The following is a 20,499-nucleotide window of genomic DNA, read 5'->3' on the forward strand; positions in this document are numbered from 1 at the left end:
GTAATCGGAAGGTTGCCAGTTCGAGCCCCGGCTTGGACAGTCTTGGTCGTTGTGTCCTTGGGCAAGACACTTCACCCGTTGCTTACTGGTGGTGGTCAGAGGGCCCAGTGGCGCCAGTGTCTGGCAGCCTCGCCTCTGTCAGTGCGCCCCAGGGTGGCTGTGGCTACAATGTAGCTTGCCATCACCAGTGTGTGAATGTGTGTGTGAATGGGTGGATGACTGGATATGTAAAGCGCTTTGGGGTCCTTAGGGACTAGTAAAGCGCTATATAAATACAGGCCATTTACCATTTAAAATGGGCAAAATTCCTCGCGATCGTGACTCCTCACGTCAGCATGCTTGGTTAGACGATCACAAAAAATGACTCGCAAATATGTTTTAAGTGGATGATTCCTCATCCATTTAAAACATCTTTGGTGGAGTTTAAATGTAAAATGGGCAAAATTCCTCGCGATCGTGACTCCTCACGTCAGCATGCTTGGTTAGACGATCACAAAAAAATGACTCGCAAAGATGTTTTAAGTGGATGATTCCTCATCCATTTAAAGCATCTTTGGTTGCGTTTAAATGTAAAATGCGCAAAATTCCTCGCGATCGTGACTCCTCACGTCAGCAGGCTTGGTTAGACGATCACAAAAAAATGACTCGCAAAGATGTTTTACATGGATGAGGAATCATCCATTTAAAACATCTTTGGTTGGGTTTAACTGTAAAATGCGCAAAATTCCTCGCGATCGTGACTCCTCACGTCAGCAGGCTTGGTTAGACGATCACAAAAAAATGACTCGCAAATATGTTTAAATGGATGATTCCTCATCCATTTAAAACATCGTTGGTTGGGTTTAAATGTAAAATGCGCAAAATTCCTCGCGATCGTGACTCCTCACGTCAGCATGCTTGGTTAGACGATCACAAAAAATGACTCGCAAAGATGTTTTAAATGGATGATTCCTCATCCATTTAAAACATCTTTGGTTGGGTTTAAATGTAAAATGCGCAAAATTCCTCGCGATCGTGACTCCTCACGTCAGCAGGCTTGGTTAGACGATCACAAAAAAATGACTCGCAAAGATGTTTTAAATTGATGATTCCTCATCCATTTAAAACATCTTTGGTGGCGTTTAAATGTAAAATGGGCAAAATTCGTCGCGATCGTGACTCCTCACGTCAGCATGCTTGGTTAGACGATCACAAAAAAATGACTCGCAAAGATGTTTTAAGTGGATGATTCCTCATCCATTTAAAACATCTTTGGTGGAGTTTAAATGTAAAATGAGCAAAATTCCTCACGATCGTGACTCCTCACGTCAGCATGCTTGGTTAGACGATCACAAAAAAATGACTCGCAAAGATGTTTTAAGTGGATGATTCCTCATCCATTTAAAACATCTTTGGTTGCGTTTAAATGTAAAATGAGCAAAATTCCTCGCGATCGTGACTCCTCACGTCAGCAGGCTTGGTTAGACGATCACAAAAAAATGACTCGCAAAGATGTTTTAAGTGGATGATTCCTCATCCATTTAAAGCATCTTTGGTTGCGTTTAAATGTAAAATGCGCAAAATTCCTCGCGATCGTGACTCCTCACGTCAGCAGGCTTGGTTAGACGATCACAAAAAAATGACTCGCAAAGATGTTTTAAGTGGATGATTCCTCATCCATTTAAAACATCATTGGTTGGGTTTAAATGTAAAATGCGCAAAATTCCTCGCGATCGTGACTCCTCACGTCAGCAGGCTTGGTTAGACGATCACAAAAAAATGACTCGCAAAGATGTTTTAAATGGATGATTCCTCATCCATTTAAAACATCTTTGGTTGGGTTTAAATGTAAAATGCGCAAAATTCCTCGCGATCGTGACTCCTCACGTCAGCATGCTTGGTTAGACGATCACAAAAAAATGACTCGCAAAGATGTTTTAAATTGATGATTCCTCATCCATTTAAAACATCTTTGGTTGCGTTTAAATGTAAAATGTGCAAAATTCCTCGCGATCGTGACTCCTCACGTCGGCATGCTTGGTTAGACGATCACAAAAAATGACTCGCAAAGATGTTTTAAATGGATGATTCCTCATCCATTTAAAACATCTTTGGTGGAGTTTAAATGTAAAATGGGCAAAATTCCTCGCGATCGTGACTCCTCACGTCAGCATGCTTGGTTAGACGATCACAAAAAAATGACTCGCAAAGATGTTTTAAATTGATGATTCCTCATCCATTTAAAACATCTTTGGTGGCGTTTAAATGTAAAATGCGCAAAATTCCTCGCGATCGTGACTCCTCACGTCGGCATGCTTGGTTAGACGATCACAAAAAAAATGACTCGCAAAGATGTTTTAAGTGGATGATTCCTCATCCATTTAAAACATCTTTGGTTGGGTTTAAATGTAAAATGCGCAAAATTCCTCGCGATCGTGACTCCTCACGTCAGCATGCTTGGTTAGACGATCACAAAAAAATGACTCGCAAAGATGTTTTAAATGGATGAGGAATCATCCATTTAAAACATCTTTGGTGGCGTTTAAATGTAAAATGCGCAAAATTCCTCGCGATCGTGACTCCTCACGTCAGCATGCTTGGTTAGACGATCACAAAAAAATGACTCGCAAATATGTTTTAAATGGATGATTCCTCATCCATTTAAAACATCTTTGGTTGCGTTTAAATGTAAAATGCGCAAAATTCCTCGCGATCGTGACTCCTCACGTCAGCAGGCTTGGTTAGACGATCACAAAAAAATGACTCGCAGAGATGTTTTAAATGGATGATTCCTCATCCATTTAAAACATCTTTGGTTGCGTTTAAATGTAAAATGCGCAAAATTCCTCGCGATCGTGACTCCTCACGTCAGCATGCTTGGTTAGACGATCACAAAAAAATGACTCGCAAAGATGTTTTAAATGGATGATTCCTCATCCATTTAAAGCATCTTTGGTTGCGTTTAAATGTAAAATGCGCAAAATTCGTCGCGATCGTGACTCCTCACGTCAGCAGGCTTGGTTAGACGATCACAAAAAAATGACTCGCAAATATGTTTTAAATGGATGATTCCTCATCCATTTAAAACATCTTTGGTTGCATTTAAATGTAAAATGCGCAAAATTCCTCGCGATCGTGACTCCTCACGTCAGCAGGCTTGGTTAGACGATCACAAAAAAATGACTCGCAAATATGTTTTAAATGGATGATTCCTCATCCATTTAAAACATCTTTGGTTGCATTTAAATGTAAAATGCGCAAAATTCCTCGCGATCGTGACTCCTCACGTCAGCAGGCTTGGTTAGACGATCACAAAAAAATGACTCGCAGAGATGTTTTAAGTGGATGATTCCTCATCCATTTAAAACATCTTTGGTGGCGTTTAAATGTAAAATGCGCAAAATTCCTCGCGATCGTGACTCCTCACGTCAGCATGCTTGGTTAGACGATCACAAAAAAATGACTCGCAAAGATGTTTTAAGTGGATGATTCCTCATCCATTTAAAGCATCTTTGGTTGCGTTTAAATGTAAAATGCGCAAAATTCTTCACGATCGTGACTCCTCAAGCATGCTTGGTTAGACGATCACAAAAAAATGACTCGCAAAGATGCTTTAAATGGATGATTCCTCATCCATTTAAAGCATCTTTGGTTGCGTTTAAATGTAAAATGCGCAAAATTCTTCACGATCGTGACTCCTCAAGCATGCTTGGTTAGACGATCACAAAAAAATGACTCGCAAAGATGTTTTAAGTGGATGATTCCTCATCCATTTAAAGCATCTTTGGTTGCGTTTAAATGTAAAATGCGCAAAATTCCTCACGATCGTGTCTCCTCACGTCAGCAGGCTTGGTTAGACGATCACAAAAAAATGACTCGCAAAGATGTTTTAAGTGGATGATTCCTCATCCATTTAAAACATCTTTGGTTGCGTTTAAATGTAAAATGCGCAAAATTCTTCACGATCGTGACTCCTCACGTCAGCATGCTTGGTTAGACGATCACAAAAAAATGACTCGCAAAGATGTTTTAAATGGATGATTCCTCATCCATTTAAAACATCTTTGGTTGGGTTTAAATGTAAAATGAGCAAAATTCTTCACGATCGTGACTCCTCACGTCAGCATGCTTGGTTAGACGATCACAAAAAAATGACTCGCAAAGATGTTTTAAATGGATGATTCCTCATCCATTTAAAACATCTTTGGTTGCGTTTAAATGTAAAATGCGCAAAATTCTTCACGATCGTGACTCCTCACGTCAGCAGGCTTGGTTAGACGATCACAAAAAAATGACTCGCAAATATGTTTAAATGGATGATTCCTCATCCATTTAAAACATCTTTGGTTGGGTTTAAATGTAAAATGCGCAAAATTCCTCGCGATCGTGACTCCTCACGTCAGCATGCTTGGTTAGACGATCACAAAAAAATGACTCGCAAAGATGTTTTAAATGGATGATTCCTCATCCATTTAAAACATCTTTGGTTGCGTTTAAATGTAAAATGCGCAAAATTCTTCACGATCGTGACTCCTCACGTCAGCATGCTTGGTTATACGATCACAAAAAAATGACTCGCAAAGATGTTTTAAATGGATGATTCCTCATCCATTTAAAACATCTTTGGTTGCGTTTAAATGTAAAATGCGCAAAGTTCCTCGCTATCGTGACTCCTCACGTCAGCAGGCTTGGTTAGACGATCACAAAAAAATGACTCGCAAATATGTTTAAATGGATGAGGAATCATCCATTTAAAACATCTTTGGTTGGGTTTAAATGTAAAATGCGCAAAATTCCTCGCGATCGTGACTCCTCACGTCAGCAGGCTTGGTTAGACGATCACAAAAAAATGACTCGCAAATATGTTTAAATGGATGATTCCTCATCCATTTAAAACATCTTTGGTTGCGTTTAAATGTAAAATGCGCAAAATTCCTCGCGATCGTGACTCCTCACGTCAGCATGCTTGGTTAGACGATCACAAAAAAATGACTCGCAAAGATGTTTTAAGTGGATGATTCCTCATCCATTTAAAACATCTTTGGTGGAGTTTAAATGTAAAATGTGCAAAATTCCTCACGATCGTGACTCCTCACGTCAGCAGGCTTGGTTAGACGATCACAAAAAAATGACTCGCAAAGATGTTTTAAATGGATGATTCCTCATCCATTTAAAACATCTTTGGTTGGGTTTAAATGTAAAATGCGCAAAATTCCTCGCGATCGTGACTCCTCACGTCAGCATGCTTGGTTATACGATCACAAAAAAATGACTCGCAAAGATGTTTTAAATGGATGATTCCTCATCCATTTAAAACATCTTTGGTTGCGTTTAAATGTAAAATGAGCAAAATTCCTCGCGATCGTGACTCCTCACGTCAGCATGCTTGGTTAGACGATCACAAAAAAATGACTCGCAAAGATGTTTTAAATGGATGATTCCTCATCCATTTAAAACATCTTTGGTTGCGTTTAAATGTAAAATGCGCAAAATTCCTCACGATCGTGACTCCTCACGTCAGCAGGCTTGGTTAGACGATCACAAAAAAATGACTCGCAAAGATGTTTTAAGTGGATGATTCCTCATCCATTTAAAACATCTTTGGTTGCGTTTAAATGTAAAATGCGCAAAATTCCTCACGATCGTGACTCCTCACGTCAGCAGGCTTGGTTAGACGATCACAAAAAAATGACTCGCAAAGATGTTTTAAGTGGATGATTCCTCATCCATTTAAAACATCTTTGGTTGCGTTTAAATGTAAAATGCGCAAAATTCGTCGCGATCGTGACTCCTCACGTCAGCAGGCTTGGTTAGACGATCACAAAAAAATGACTCGCAAAGATGTTTTAAATGGATGAGGAATCATCCATTTAAAACATCTTTGGTTGCGTTTAAATGTAAAATGCACAAAATTCCTCGCGATCGTGACTCCTCACGTCAGCAGGCTTGGTTAGACGATCACAAAAAAATGACTCGCAAAGATGTTTTAAATGGATGATTCCTCATCCATTTAAAACATCTTTGGTTGCGTTTAAATGTAAAATGAGCAAAATTCCTCGCGATCGTGACTCCTCACGTCAGCATGCTTGGTTAGACGATCACAAAAAAATGACTCGCAAAGATGTTTTAAGTGGATGATTCCTCATCCATTTAAAACATCTTTGGTTGCGTTTAAATGTAAAATGAGCAAAATTCCTCGCGATTGTGACTCCTCACGTCAGCAGGCTTGGTTAGACGATCACAAAAAAATGACTCGCAGAGATGTTTTAAATGGATGAGGAATCATCCATTTAAAACATCTTTGGTGGCGTTTAAATGTAAAATGCGCAAAATTCCTCGCGATCGTGACTCCTCACGTCAGCAGGCTTGGTTAGACGATCACAAAAAAATGACTCGCAAAGATGTTTTAAGTGGATGATTCCTCATCCATTTAAAACATCTTTGGTTGCGTTTAAATGTAAAATGCGCAAAATTCCTCGCGATCGTGACTCCTCACGTCAGCATGCTTGGTTAGACGATCACAAAAAAATGACTCGCAAAGATGTTTTAAGTGGATGATTCCTCATCCATTTAAAACATCTTTGGTTGCGTTTAAATGTAAAATGCGCAAAATTCTTCACGATCGTGACTCCTCAAGCATGCTTGGTTAGACGATCACAAAAAAATGACTCGCAAAGATGTTTTAAGTGGATGATTCCTCATCCATTTAAAGCATCTTTGGTGGCGTTTAAATGTAAAATGCGCAAAATTCCTCGTTTTACGCAGGACTCCTCACGTCAGCATGCTTGGTTAGACGATCACAAAAAAATTACTCGCAAAGATGTTTTAAATGGATGATTCCTCATCCATTTAAAACATCTTTGGTTGCATTTAAATGTAAAATGCGCAAAATTCCTTGCGATCGTGACTCCTCACGTCAGCATGCTTGGTTAGACGATCACAACAAAACGACTCGCAAAGATGTTTTAAGTGAATGATTCCTCATCCATTTAAAACATCTTTGGTTGCATTTAAATGTAATATGCGCAAAATTCCTCGCGATCGTGACTCCTCACGTCAGCAGGCTTGGTTAGACGATCACAACAAAACGACTCGCAAAGATGTTTTAAGTGGATGATTCCTCATCCATTTAAAACATCTTTGGTGGAGTTTAAATGTAAAATGGGCAAAATTCGTCGTTTTACGCAGGACTCCTCACGTCAGCATGCATCTTTGGCTCTCCAACGGGAGATTGAGAGACCAGCGTTGGACTGGTTTCCTCTCCACTTGGTGACAGTGGGGAGGAAAAACTGCCTGTAAACGAGGACAAACCTCCGGCAGAACCAGGCTCAGGAGGGGACAGTCAACTGCCGGGACTGGTTGGGGGGGTTAACAGAGGTGGAGCAAGACGAGGCTACATCAGGTGAGGAAGCCGTAGCGTCTCTCCTCTGGAACAAGTGGAACCATTTCTTCTTTACCTTACTTTTCCAGGAGCGCTTTTCTTCTCCAGGATGATTTCTCAGCTCGTGGATGGTTTCTGATGCTGCTGCTGAAACGAACTGAAACTTGCTGTTGCTCACCCCTATTTATAGAAAAACATCAAAGGATTCTTAAGATCTATGACATCATCACTCCCTAAGCCAATGAGATTGTCGCTTTGGAGCGTGATGTCACAGGAGGCGGGCCACGCCCCCCGCCGCCATGACAGCTTCAGCTATGGTTCGTACGTGTTGTGTAGTCGGTTGCAACGTTAGATCTCACGATCGTGAAGGCAAGAAACTGGATAATGGGCTCTTTTCATCGTTTTCCATCCTGGCGGCGACGTGAGGGATCCCATGTATCCGATATCACCAAACAAAGACGCCAGGCATGGATTGCAGCGGTGAGACGAGCGGATATCGAGTTCCGTGCAATCTCCAGCTTTTTGTTGGTTTGCTCGCGGCATTTTCTCTCCGGTGAGTTCTAAATTAATTCATATCACTATTAAAAGGCTTTTAGTGTTTTTTCTCAATGCGCTGCGGTCATAGATAATGAGATAAAACATGCTAACGTGTGATGCTGCACAACCACGTCATGTCGACTGAGTAGCTTTTGATTTGGCATTATTTCAGGCAAACCAGCATATGAAATGGATGTAACAAATCCAGACTGGGCACCAACACTGGGGCACGACGACAAACCTGTGTCAGACTCGGACCGGCACGCAAGGCGTATGCAACAGAAGCGAAAAAGAGCACCCATTGCAGGTAAACACCCCCCCCCCCCCCCGTCCAAAAACATACTAAATTGCTCTTATGGTACACTAATCCACACATAACTTAAAGATGAATCACACACATGTCATTGGAATATTGGTGTACATTAACCTTTTGTCTATGCACTATTTTTATCTTACAGGCTTGATGATTGATGAAGGTCTGACAGAAGAACAACAACAAAATAACCATGTCATGGAGGCAGTGGACAGCAATTGTGTTGGACAAGTGGAGGTTGACGTACCAGCTGCAAATGTGGACAGTGGTGATGGAGTGACAGCGTCACGGAAGCTGAAGGGCAGACGAAGGATTGTGTGTGCAGTCAACAGGGCAGAGCAGAAATAAACCGGCTGTTGGAGGAGAACAGACTGCTTCGAGCACAGTTGCAAAAGACAGAGCTGAATGAAACTTTCTTAAAGGACGATACCGAAAAAGTAAGATATTACACTGGACTACATTGTTATGCTGTCTTAATGTCCCTCTTCAACACTGTCAAAGATTTCCTGCCAATATCAAAGAAACTGACAGGTTTCCAAATGCTCTTACTCACACTAATGCGTCTGAGACTTGATCTTCCAGTCCAGCATCTTTTCATCTGTTCGATGTGTCCCACAAAACACTGTCTTCTGTCTTCACCGATACCATTGATGTTTTGTATGCCGACTTAGGAGCACTGGTGCACTGGCCTGAGAGGCACTGTCTGCAGGCGACAATGCCTCCACAGTTTACTGAAACTTTTGGAAAACGAGTAGCCATCATTGTTGACTGTTTTGAGATTCGAACAGAAAGACCATCTAATTTAAAGGCACGCGCACAAACATACTCTCATTACAAGGGTACACACACCATAAAATACCTCATCGGGATTACACCCCATGGAGCTATTTCTTTCATTTCCAGGGGATGGGGGGGTCGTGCATCAGATAAACACATCACAGAGAGATGTGGCATTCTTCAAAAGCTGTTACCAGGGGACGTAGTATTGGCTGACAGAGGCTTTGACATCAGAGATGCTGCAGGAATGATGTGTGCACAGGTCAAGATTCCAGCTTTCACAAAAGGCTACGACGTGCCCACCTTAGAATTCATGTTGAGCGAGTAGCAGGTAGTTTGCGCAACAAGTTCAAAATGTTACACACTACAATGCCAATCCGATTACTCTTATCATGTGACGATTGATAAGATCGTTAAGGTTTGCTGTGTTTTTGTTAATATGTGCCCCAGTGTTGTTGTCAAACCAGGGCCAAATGACACTTGCTCCTGTTGAGTATTCTTAAAGCTGTTTTTTTGGATGTACAGTACATTGTAAATAGTTGTACTTTGTGTGAAGTTGTTTTAATAAAACAAAAAAGAATAGTATATTTATTTGTTTTTCTTTATTATAGATCTATTCACATGTACACAGCAATCACATAAAAATGAAATGCAAACTATTTACATCGCACCACACAGCTGTCATCAATCTTTAACCACAACATGAAACATTACAGGCTATTTAGAGCAGCACGTTGTTTCGAGAAGTATTTCCCAACAAGTTCAGGAAGGCACACTTTACGAAAGAAGTCTTGTGCTTGCTTTAAGCGCGGTTTCCAGAAATCCACAGCAGGGAAGACGCGAATCACAGCAAGGTCTCTCTGTGTCCACACAACGAGGTCACAGTGGTTGGCGCCCGTAACAATTTTTTCAAAGTACCGTCTCTTGGCGTCTTGCACAATCGGTCGCGATACAGCCCTTTGTCTTTTGCGCTGATTTTGAGCATGGTTCTGGCAGTCCCGAATCCAACACTCCAACACTGTGTGCTTGTTTTGCTTTCTGGCCTACTGACATGGCGCCGTGATCCCACAATGCACTGCGGCGTGATGTCAACTCCAAAGCCCTATTTTTTTTAAACTGTTTTCAAACTTAACTTAAAATTTCAGTGTTTTATTTGTATATTTGTATATTGCAAAATCACAATAATCTTCCAATTTAGAACTACAAGTAAAAAAAATTTATTTTCATAAACCACGCAGAGCCGCACCATAAGGACTAAAGAGCCGCGTGCGGTTGCCGACCCCTGATCTAAAGGGTTTAACAAAAAGCTTCCTGCTGGAAAATGAAATGTCCCCACTGGGCGATCGTGGCTCAAGAGTTGGGGGTTCGCCTTGTAATCGGAAGGTTGCTGGTTTGAGCCCCGGCTTGGACAGTCTTGGTCGTTGTGTCCTTGGGTAAGACACTTCACCCGTTGCCTACTGGTGGTGGTCAGAGGGCCTGGTGGCATCAGTATCCGGCAGCCTCGCCTCTGTTAGTGAAAGTGAAACATGCTTTCATCTGTTTTTGGTAATGTGCTGGAAAAGCTTGAAAATTGACCTTGAATGTGCTTAAAAAGTGCTTACAGTTATTATTACAGTTTATAGCAGGACTTTCATGGCAACAGCTAATCTTTATTTTGTTTACTGGGAAATGAAGTGCTGCCAATTCACAAAGCTGTGTTTCAGCCGCACTTCCTGTTATAGACTTGTGATGCACACAGGCTCTGTTCCAGCACTCAGCATGTTCTTCCTCATTTGCTCCACCAGGGGGAGTTCCTCAACTATGACATCCTGATAGGAGTGAACCAGGGAGAGGGGCTGAAGTTTGTGGACGACAGTGAGGACAACGACGGCATCTCAGCTGCGGCGTTCGACTACACCATCTCCAACTTTGTTGACAACCTCTACGGATACCCAGAGGGTGAGGACGCCACCTCTGTACGCTGCCACTTTTTCAGTTATTCCATTTTACAGCCTCCTCTCACTTAACTGCATTTTGCAGCATCATCAGGTTTTGTCTTATTAGGAGCCGCGTTTGTTGATCTGTTAGTTTTTTTTCTGTTTGCTGTATTCATTAAAATAAACGGATAATCATCAAAATGACAAATGTGGACAATTATCAAAGCTTACATTACAGTTCTGACAGCTTGAGTTCACATGAATTTTCAAAAGAATATAAAAACCTGTGAAAGTGCTTTAAGCGTTTAAAACATGCGAGTAAAGAATGGAATCAGTAACATGTGAGCCCAGTGAAGTGCATCAAACAAGACAAGCGTGCTAAAGAGAGCCACTCATCCACATCACGGCGTGTCTGCGCCTTAACCTTTGAGGCTCTGTGGGCAGTAATGCTATCATCCCCCAGGTAGTGGGCTCCCAGTCTCAGTGTCGCTGTTTCTGACAGATCGGCCTGCGAACCCCTCACAGCCGGACCACAGTCACAGTACAGACATGTTTGGATAATGCAGTCATGCTTCCTCTCTGTGCCTGTCACTCGTTCTGTTATCTGAAAGACTTTTTTTTTTCCTCTCTAGATTTCTCACTCGCTTCCTGGCTCTTGGTTCATCTCACCAACATTTGCTTTGGTTTCATATCTTTTGATCAGACCGATCTCTTAAAAAATGTCTTGCACTGCTGTTACTTTACTCTTAGCAGTTTTTCACTTTTATCTTTCTTCCCCCTCCTTTTGTCTCCTCCTGTGCTTCTTCACCAGGCAAAGACATCCTGAGGGAGACCATTAAGTTCATGTACACAGACTGGGCGGACAGGGACAACGGCGACATGCGGCGGAAGACTCTGTTGGCCCTGTTTACGGACCACCAGTGGGTGGCACCAGCTGTGGCCACTGCCAAACTCCATGCTGAGTTTCAGTCCCCAGTTTACTTTTACACGTTCTACCACCACTGCCAGACGGAGACGCGGCCCGAGTGGGCCGACGCCGCGGAGACGAGATAACTTACGTGTTCGGCGTACCGATGATCGGTGCCACGGACCTGTTCCCGTGCAACTTCTCCAAGAACGATGTGATGCTGAGCGCTGTGGTCATGACTTACTGGACTAACTTCGCAAAGACTGGGTAGGCCTCATGTCGTAGTGTAAACTGTACACGTTACTGTATGTTCTCTGACAGCCTTCTAGTCATCTTGAATACTTGAATCTGGGTTGCTAGTTTAATTCTCGTGTGGCTTTGAAGAATTGAACACTGGTTCACCAAAAGCATCCAGATCCCAGAGCAGCCAGTTGGTCTTAGATAGTTGAAAGGTTGCACAGAGAATGGGCCTCCTGTCTGTATTCAGTGTATTGATGCCACATGTTACTTATAATGGAGACTGAATATAACTTTGAACTGAAACGTTTAACCTTTATGCTCCACCAGGGACCCCAACCTGCCCGTCCCTCAGGACACCAAGTTCATTCATACCAAGCCCAACCGCTTCGAGGAGGTCATCTGGACCAAGTTCAACTCGAAGGACAAGCAGTACCTTATCATCGGTTTGAAACCTCGTGTCAGAGACAACTACAGAGCTAACAAAGTGGCCTTTTGGCTGGAATTAGTCCCTCATCTTCACAGCCTGCACGACGTGCTCTTTCCCACCACTACGCGCTCCCCTGCAGGCCGTGACCCCGGCACCACGAGGCCCAGGAACAACGTTCCTCGAACCACTCGTCATCCTTACCCTACCTTCCCGTCAGATCCCGAGCCCGAGGGCTCAGAGCGCCCGCCCCAGGACCTCTTTCCCGGAGACACCCACGACTACTCCACCGAACTGAGCGTGACAGTTGCAGTTGGAGCGTCGCTCCTCTTCCTCAACATCCTGGCCTTCGCCGCCCTTTACTACAAGCGTGACAAGCGGCACGAGATGCGCCGGCACCGGCTGTCCCCTCAGCGGGGCGGCCCCGCCAACGACCTGGCTCACAGCCAGGAGGAGGAGATCATGTCCCTGCAGATGAAGCACTCGGAGCACGACGCTCACCACGACATGGAGCCTCTAGACGTGGGCCTTCGTTCTGTCCTCTTATTCTCTTCTTTCTCCAAAAGCAACTACACCTGCTGCGTCATGTGCTGTAAAACTTGGCAGCTCCCTCCACTGGTGGCATGTGGAGGTGCAACTGAAGTGTACAGCAGCAGATGAGCAGTTTGGGGTGGGGGTGGGGTGGGTGACTCAGATCTTTCAAAGATACTGTTTTCAAAGACGGTCTGCTGTTTCCAGGCTCAAGACCTCCAACATTTGTCAAAGGGACGAATGCTCTCTCGCTCCTCGCTGTTTTCTCTTTTTTACGTTGGCGTCATCTCTTTTTCCATCTCCTGTGTGTTATGTGCACATTATGCTTCTCTTTTCTACATCCGTGTTTTATTACTGCTCTCTTCCTCTCATTTGACACGCCTCCCTCCTGCTCTTCTCTAAAAATTCCCGATCTGCTGAGCAGTTTGGAGGGGGGAGGCGTACACTAAACATATAACTATGAAAACACTGATATCTTTCATTCTACCAGCATTTTTAGGTGCCAAGTAAGTACTGCTGTGTTTCATTTGTCATCGAGGGAGAAGAAAAACGAAAGAAAAATAGAGTATCGCTATTTACCGTCAACTAACAGAGTTCTGTCATGTTCTCGTGACAAAGTGCCAAACTGGCCTCAGTCGTGATTTTCTTTCTTTCATCTTCTCTTTTTGTTGTTTTGTTTGAAGCATTTGTTTAATTGTTGTTTTTTATTGTGTGGAAATAATTTTTCTGAAAATATAGATATAGAGAAATGATATTATATATAGTTCTATATAAAATGTGTACAAAGGAGAAAGTATATAAAAGGGTTTTCTCAGTGGGGGATCTATGCATGAATTATTTTTAAAGACGCGGGGAAAAGGACACTGTACCTGTCGATGCACGTTTCCCAAAATCTAAACGAGTCATATCGCTCCATGTTTGCTACTTTTGGTTTTTGGTTTTCTCCCGCAGAGTAAGAGCATCGCAGGAGCTCCTGAAGTCAAACGACGCCTCCCAGCACTCATTTATTAAAACGGAGTCGATGCCAAAAGTCTTAAACGTTAGAATCAAAGCAACAGCTGTGAACTCAGTCATGGTGTCATGTGCAGCCTTCATCTTACTGTCACTACTTTTTCATTTTAGGGTACGTGAGGTAAAGCGTCCGTCGATGTAGCTTGACTGTACAAAATTATTTTTCTACGTTATTAACAAAACAGAGCAGAGACTGATGCTGCTCCTGTCTGACCCCCTTGTGTCTGGCACGTGTGTATTCTGACTGGCGTGTGTGTGTGTGTGTGTGTGTGTGTGTGTGTGTGTGTGTGTGTGTGTGTGTGTGTGTGTGTGTGTGAGTGGCAGTCGCTGTGTGAGTGTGATATCACATCTGCATCACTCAAGCGTAGGCGGGCCCGCGTCAGACAACAATAAACAAAAAGCAGAAAAAGGCCAACAGTAAAAACTCAGACTCCAGCATGAGCTCCTTCCTGCTGCTTAACCAATCACCTTCCTCCATATCATCACTGCTCCCTCCCTCCTCCACTCTCCATCCTACACCACCTTTGTTATTTAACACCGACCCCCCCAAACTGATAATCAGACAAATTCCCAAACACCTGACTTCACTGTGTCGACACCGTTCCTGACCATTTCTGACCTCAGGTCAGCTCTGCTATTATCCTCACATTAAGGGTTCGTTCACCTGCCTGCAGATGATCTGTGAGCTCGTCGGTTGTAAATTAAACTCTAAGCACACTGAGGGTAACCGGGAGGCGTTCAGGGCCTGCAGTGCAGAGCTGCAACATGACAAAAAGGGATGGGGGCTCAGATCTCCTGAACAGGGTAGAAACAACACGGTGGGTTTGTGCTGTTTGTGATTCCTGCTCCGTCACTCTGGTGGAGACGACTGCAGCTCAGCAGCGCTCCCTGCTGATCCTCTGATGAAGATGTCAACAGTATGTAAACTGAGCTGATGTGCTGCTGTTTGAGCCCACGTGGTAGCGTACGTCCAGTATGGGAGAACTTAGTCACCGGTGCTGTCTTTGCTTGTGCTCTAGCTTTAGCCTGTTTGATTGTTTGTTTTCTATTTTATTACTGCCTAAAAGGGGAGGTGGGGGAAACACATGCCTGACTTCTCCTGTCAGAGGTTTTGTAAGCTCACTGGAAGGGAAACGTGCACAATGTAAATCATAAAACAACTGACTGGGGCTGTGCTGCAGGTGGATCAGTGCTGTGGACAGTAGCTGTGGAAAAGAGACTGGACAAAGACTCTCAGCCTTAAATACAGGACAGAGGATGATCCGATCATCTTTCAGCTAACAGTGTCGAGCAGAAGGACGGCCGGCTGATGCGTCCGTACGAACCCTTTTGTACTCACTCCTGTGTATAAGGAGGCGGCGAGGGGTTGTGTAGTTAACCTCAGCACCACACAGCTACAGCAGAGGACAGAACACAAACGAGTCCTTTCATTCGGCTCTGTTCTTTCTCCTTGTCTGTTTTATAAGCTAACACTAGAGGGCGCCATTGTGGCACATTCAGCGCTCACTCTGAGGTCACTGGACAGAGAAGAAAATACCAAACTGGGAGACGGATGGAGACGAAACATCTGGAAGATCAGAACTGTACATTTTTAAGTGTAAGAAAAAAAACCAACAAAATATTTGTAAATATTAAGTTTCTTGTTTATTTTATGTTTTGTTTTTTTTGGTTTTTTTTGGAGTGAATGAATGATATGCTTATTTTGTGATGACGAAAGACAACAGGTGCAGTTTGTAATGAGAAGAAAAAAATGGCCGTTAGCTTGAGGTTTCAAATGAGTTCATCCTTACCACCGATCAGTTTTGTCTTTGTCTTTTCAACATTTATTTTATTTTTGTCATAACGTTGATCGTTATCATGTGACCATCCTGTAGCAGGAAGGTCGCTGTAGCAGAAGTCATCTCCACTGAAGCCCCCTCACAGCAGAGGGCCAGTCATGCTGTTTATTAGGATTTGCTAGTTTTCAGTGAGAAAAAAACATTTTCATCAAGTTTTAAATCCTTTCGTTGCTCTTTTCTCTGCGATTGTCATAAAATCGTCGTCCTCTTTTCAAGCCTTAGCTCGCTTTTATTTTGAAATATGAGTCTTGTGATCAGAGATGAATCTGTGCTGCATGATGTGCGTAACATCAGAGCGATAAAAGCCAGCTTTGCCTTTCAGTGATTCGCAGTAAGGACATAAATGACCTAAACTGAGACTGAAAAAAGTGCAGTCAGTTAAATGTTAGCTCACCTAACATGTAGCAGTGTTTACATGTAGCCACGTTTGACAGACTCCAGGGCTTTGATACCATAAGATGCCTCATATCCTCACAGACTCATGAGATCACACAGGTGGTCTGACCTGCTCGTGTCACACTGTGCTGTCTGTCTGTCTGTTGTTTTTCTCCTGCAGTGATGTTATGTAGCAGAAAAACAGTTGGATGCTCAAAAAGTGCAGAGCGATGGATGACGTGTGGAGAACATCACAGTCTGTGTGTGTTCAACAGCTGTTAGAGCCACACTTTGTCCTTTCTGTGGTATAACTGCTGGATTTATTTTATTCCAACACTCAAAAACTGTCAGCAAAGCAAGACTTCATGATTGGATGATCCTGTGTCACGTCCACAGTGTCAAACGTGCACAGAGACAGTGACACCCACAGAGAAACCCTCAGCTTGGTGTCCATTGCAAATCTGCACCTGTTGTCTTGTTTCTACTTTCTTTGTTGAACTCAGAAACTCGAGACTTGAGATAAAGAAAAATGTTAAATAATGGAATAAAAAAAAGATGATTATTAAAAAAAGTAAAGTAAAATTATATAAATAAATGAGGTGATGATATTTCTGTTTACTTTAGAAGTTATTATACACTGTATGCTGTGATTCTGATCTGGGAAACATTAAAGACATTCATAGCCAGACTGCTGACTTTGTGTTTTTATTCAGTCGCCTAACAGAAGTGCAGTAAGAAACGATTTAGCCCATCCTGATTTCTTAGCTATTTGCATATTTGCCACACTTACGTGTTTCAGATCGTGAAGCAAATTTTTATGATAGATAAAGATGACCAGAGTCAGTGTAATATAAAGCTTTTACATGTATTGCTGGGAGGTCGGCATTTCATTTTCTAATGTTGATGTTGTTGTAATCCACAGTGAAAAATGTCATAAAAACAGATAACAAACAAACAAAGTTTTTTGCAGCTATTTTTTTAAATGCAGCCAAGGCATTTTTAAATAAACATTTCAAACTATTTACAGAACAATCAGCTGTTCTGCATCAAATCTGATGCCACACAAATTATTTGTGCCACTCCAAAAAAAAATTTCTGTTCACTATGAGATAAAGGAGAACAACAGCCTGATACCTGCAGGCCTGACAACAGGAGATGCATAGCTGGACTGGCCATCGGGCATACCGGGCATTTGCCCGGTGGGCCGCTGGCGATTTTTTGTTTTTATGGGCCGATGGATTTTTTTTTTTTTTAGGAAGGGTATATATAATGAAAGGTGTTGGATTGGCCAATTGGTCATGATCGACTCTGGGCCGGACCAATTACAGCCGAGGAGGCCGGATGCACCCTCCCCCTTGTTTAGCAATCAGGTGATTTTCGCGCATTGCATGCCGGGAACTCGTGGCAAAACAATCCAAGTACCGCATCAAATGCAAGCATTTGCAGCACCGCAAAACGTTCATTCTCCGGTTCCAATACCTTCTTGTTTTTTCTTTGCCGCACAAAAAAGGAATGTACAAAACAAAAGGAGAACAATGCCGGTCCATACAAAGACAGACTCGACGAAAAGACAAAGAAAAGATACGAGGAAAAAATCAAAGGAGTGAAAGGGTTAGACCCTTACGAGCACACAGAGTGGACAAAAGACGTCAGCGTGCTGCCCAACTTTCACCACGCTCAGATTTATAATTATACGCTTCTTGGAGTGAGTGCATACACTCATGAAGTTTAGTAACTTCAGGTCACTGCAACAAGCCCAGGTACAGTTTACCGACGGATGGGTGCAGGACCTTGAAATGCACCGTGTAGAACGAAAGACCATCGTACGAACAAAGGTAAGTTTACCAGTCTCACAAATCGTCGTCATAAATACACATTCGTTAACAGTTTATTAATATAACCTTTGAGCTCAACAGTAATTAATTAGTAGTGGAAATAATTTCTGGTACCATTACAGAAATGCAGCAGTGACAATAATATTGTATGTTGTAATCGCACTGGGCAATTAGTGATACAAAACAACTGTTTTACCCTGTGAATAAAAGTATATGTTTTTGTCAATGTACCATAATAACAGAAGCGAAACACAATATTGTGTCAGGACAATTCACTATTTATGCACAATAAATAAAGGAGCATAGCGCGACAATTTCTGTTCAGCGCCAGACTTGCTTGTAACCTATATCACCAATTATGTTAAGAAAAATGACGCATTAACTACAACAGCAGACTGACCTTTGTGGGAATGCTTGGAGCAGACTAACATGTGAGCTGGAGTGTTCTGCGACGTTATATTTGGTATATCCAGATCATCCGTCGGCTCTTACTTCATAAACATGGCTTAAAAAATTTCTCTTCAACGACGTAATCCGATAAAAAAAAAAAAAACGATCCCTTTACCCGTCGGCTTCCCATGGCTGTCATGCGACCGGCTATTGCAGTTAATAATACAACAGCTTCTTGCCATTTTTTGTGTTTCTTTTTATCGCTGTGTAACTGAGTTCAATTGAAAGCCTGCGTGCGCTAGTACCTCTTGCCACAAGTTCCCAGAATCCTTTGCGGTTTTACCCCTGAATGACGTCACATTTATCCTGGTGGGCCGGTCTCTAGTCAAAATGCCTGGGCCGATTTTTTGTCCCAGTCCAGCCTTGGCTCCAGACCGCAAAAAATGCGCGTGCTCTTTGTGAGCTCGTTCCCGGCTCGTAACCAGCGCGTTCTGCCGTCAAGGGCGATCATTGGTTAAATGTGATCATGTGACTGATGCAAGCCAGATTTTATTTAGCAAAACTGTGATTAATAGTTAAATATTATTGTTGAGGGGCACAGACAGGACTCCGCACGCACACACACATAAAAATAATAATAATAATAATTTTTTTTTTTAAAAGTTGCCTCAACAAAGGGGCACTTTGGGTACCCATCAGGAAAGGGGCGGGTGCTCAAGCCCCTCTAAGCTTAAGTTTACTGAAATGTTTGAAATGCTGTTACATGTGACTTACAAAGTTATTCTGTTTATGTTCCTCTTCTGTAGATGCAGTGAGATGCTGAAGTTGACTGCAGTTTTGTTTACATCTTTATTAATGACAGGTATCTGCAGGCTGGTACTTTTGGAAGGAACCTGAGGATCCACATGAAAGACGAACAGTTCAGATAATATCTTGTGTTCAGATTCAATTACTCATTCAGTGATGCATATCATTTATGATAGACCTGGGTCTCAGAATGTGAGCAGAGAATATAATGTCATGTAATGCAATGTAAAAATAAAAATAATTCTGAAACAGTTAATAAGCTACCTTTGTTTATCCCCTTAATGCTGAAAGTCTGAAATTTGACTGTTTAAAATCTACTTTGTTGATTTCATTGTGTATGCATCCATCAGAGTGTGTGCATGAATATTAGAAAGCACTTAAGGCATATAATAAAATGTTTTGTGTATGAGTGAATGTTGTCAAGTGATCAGAGAGAACCCATAATTTATATCTGCTAATGACAAGCAGTCAACTTACACTGAGTTTGTTTCTCTCTGATAGCTTCGTTACTTGTCAGGTATCAAACTGCTGATGTTTCATCTACTCTTTGGATGCTCAGCAGTTTAAAATGTATCATGAAATATAAACATACCCCCCCCCCCCCCCCCCCGCGTGGCCAGGAACTCTTTTATTTAATTTTGCACAAATGTGATACAGAAATGATTAGTTGGTAGAAATATGTGCTTTATTTACAAGTGAAGTGATTGCTCTGCATATTTGTGTGCAGGCTGTTTTTTGTGTGGTAAAAATCTGCTGCTAAGGACTGAGCAGTGCCTTCTAAGAACTGGACACTCTCAATCCGAAGGCCACCTGTTTTCTTGGAGGGTGGTAGGATACAACAATTTCCAATGTTGTTTGGATGCTCTGCGGTTGAAAATCTATCATAAAAACATGCTGATCTTTCTTTATAATCAAAGGGAACCCACAACTTAAATCTGCTAATAACATTCATTTAGCTTACATTCCCACCGCTCAAACTCTTCACACATATTTTTCAAAAAGTTGTTCTATATTCCAGCCTAGTAATTTTGACATTTGCGTTGGGCCAAAGACAGAATAACTTTGGCATCCAGGAAATACCAACTGTTAAGTAAACAAAGAAACAAATTATTTTCCCTCTTCTTACACTAAAGTGGCTAAGAAAATAAATAGTTGGATAGACACCATTTTCCTGTATGTAACCCATGGTCATTTGTATTGACAATGGTATTTTATTTTCATTTCATTTTAAGTGTTAC

At 42.2% G+C, this 20,499-nt stretch overlaps 1 protein-coding gene and 1 pseudogene across 2 annotated transcripts in view; both read left to right on the forward strand.

Annotated features, from left to right (window-relative positions):
* Nucleotides 1-7,183: 7,183 nt before the first annotated feature.
* LOC308407588 (neuroligin-2-like) overlaps nucleotides 7,184-20,499 on the forward strand; it is a 67,589-nt pseudogene continuing 54,273 nt past the window's right edge. The window contains exons 1-3 of the transcript XR_013974697.1: nucleotides 7,184-7,248; nucleotides 8,488-8,647; nucleotides 10,772-10,925. The product of XR_013974697.1 is annotated as a neuroligin-2-like (transcript). The remainder of the gene's footprint in view (nucleotides 7,249-8,487; nucleotides 8,648-10,771; nucleotides 10,926-20,499) is intronic.
* LOC308402423 (neuroligin-2-like) lies at nucleotides 11,806-15,313 on the forward strand. Its single transcript, XM_080891277.1, has 2 exons — nucleotides 11,806-12,077; nucleotides 12,378-15,313. The coding sequence occupies exons 1-2, from the start codon at nucleotides 11,977-11,979 to the stop codon at nucleotides 13,132-13,134; spliced, it is 858 nt and encodes a 285-aa protein (XP_080747403.1). The 5' UTR covers nucleotides 11,806-11,976; the 3' UTR covers nucleotides 13,135-15,313.

This window comes from Rhamphochromis sp. 'chilingali', assembly GCF_963969265.1.
Source record: "Rhamphochromis sp. 'chilingali' genome assembly, chromosome: 1".
Classification (NCBI taxonomy): domain Eukaryota; kingdom Metazoa; phylum Chordata; class Actinopteri; order Cichliformes; family Cichlidae; genus Rhamphochromis; species Rhamphochromis sp. 'chilingali'.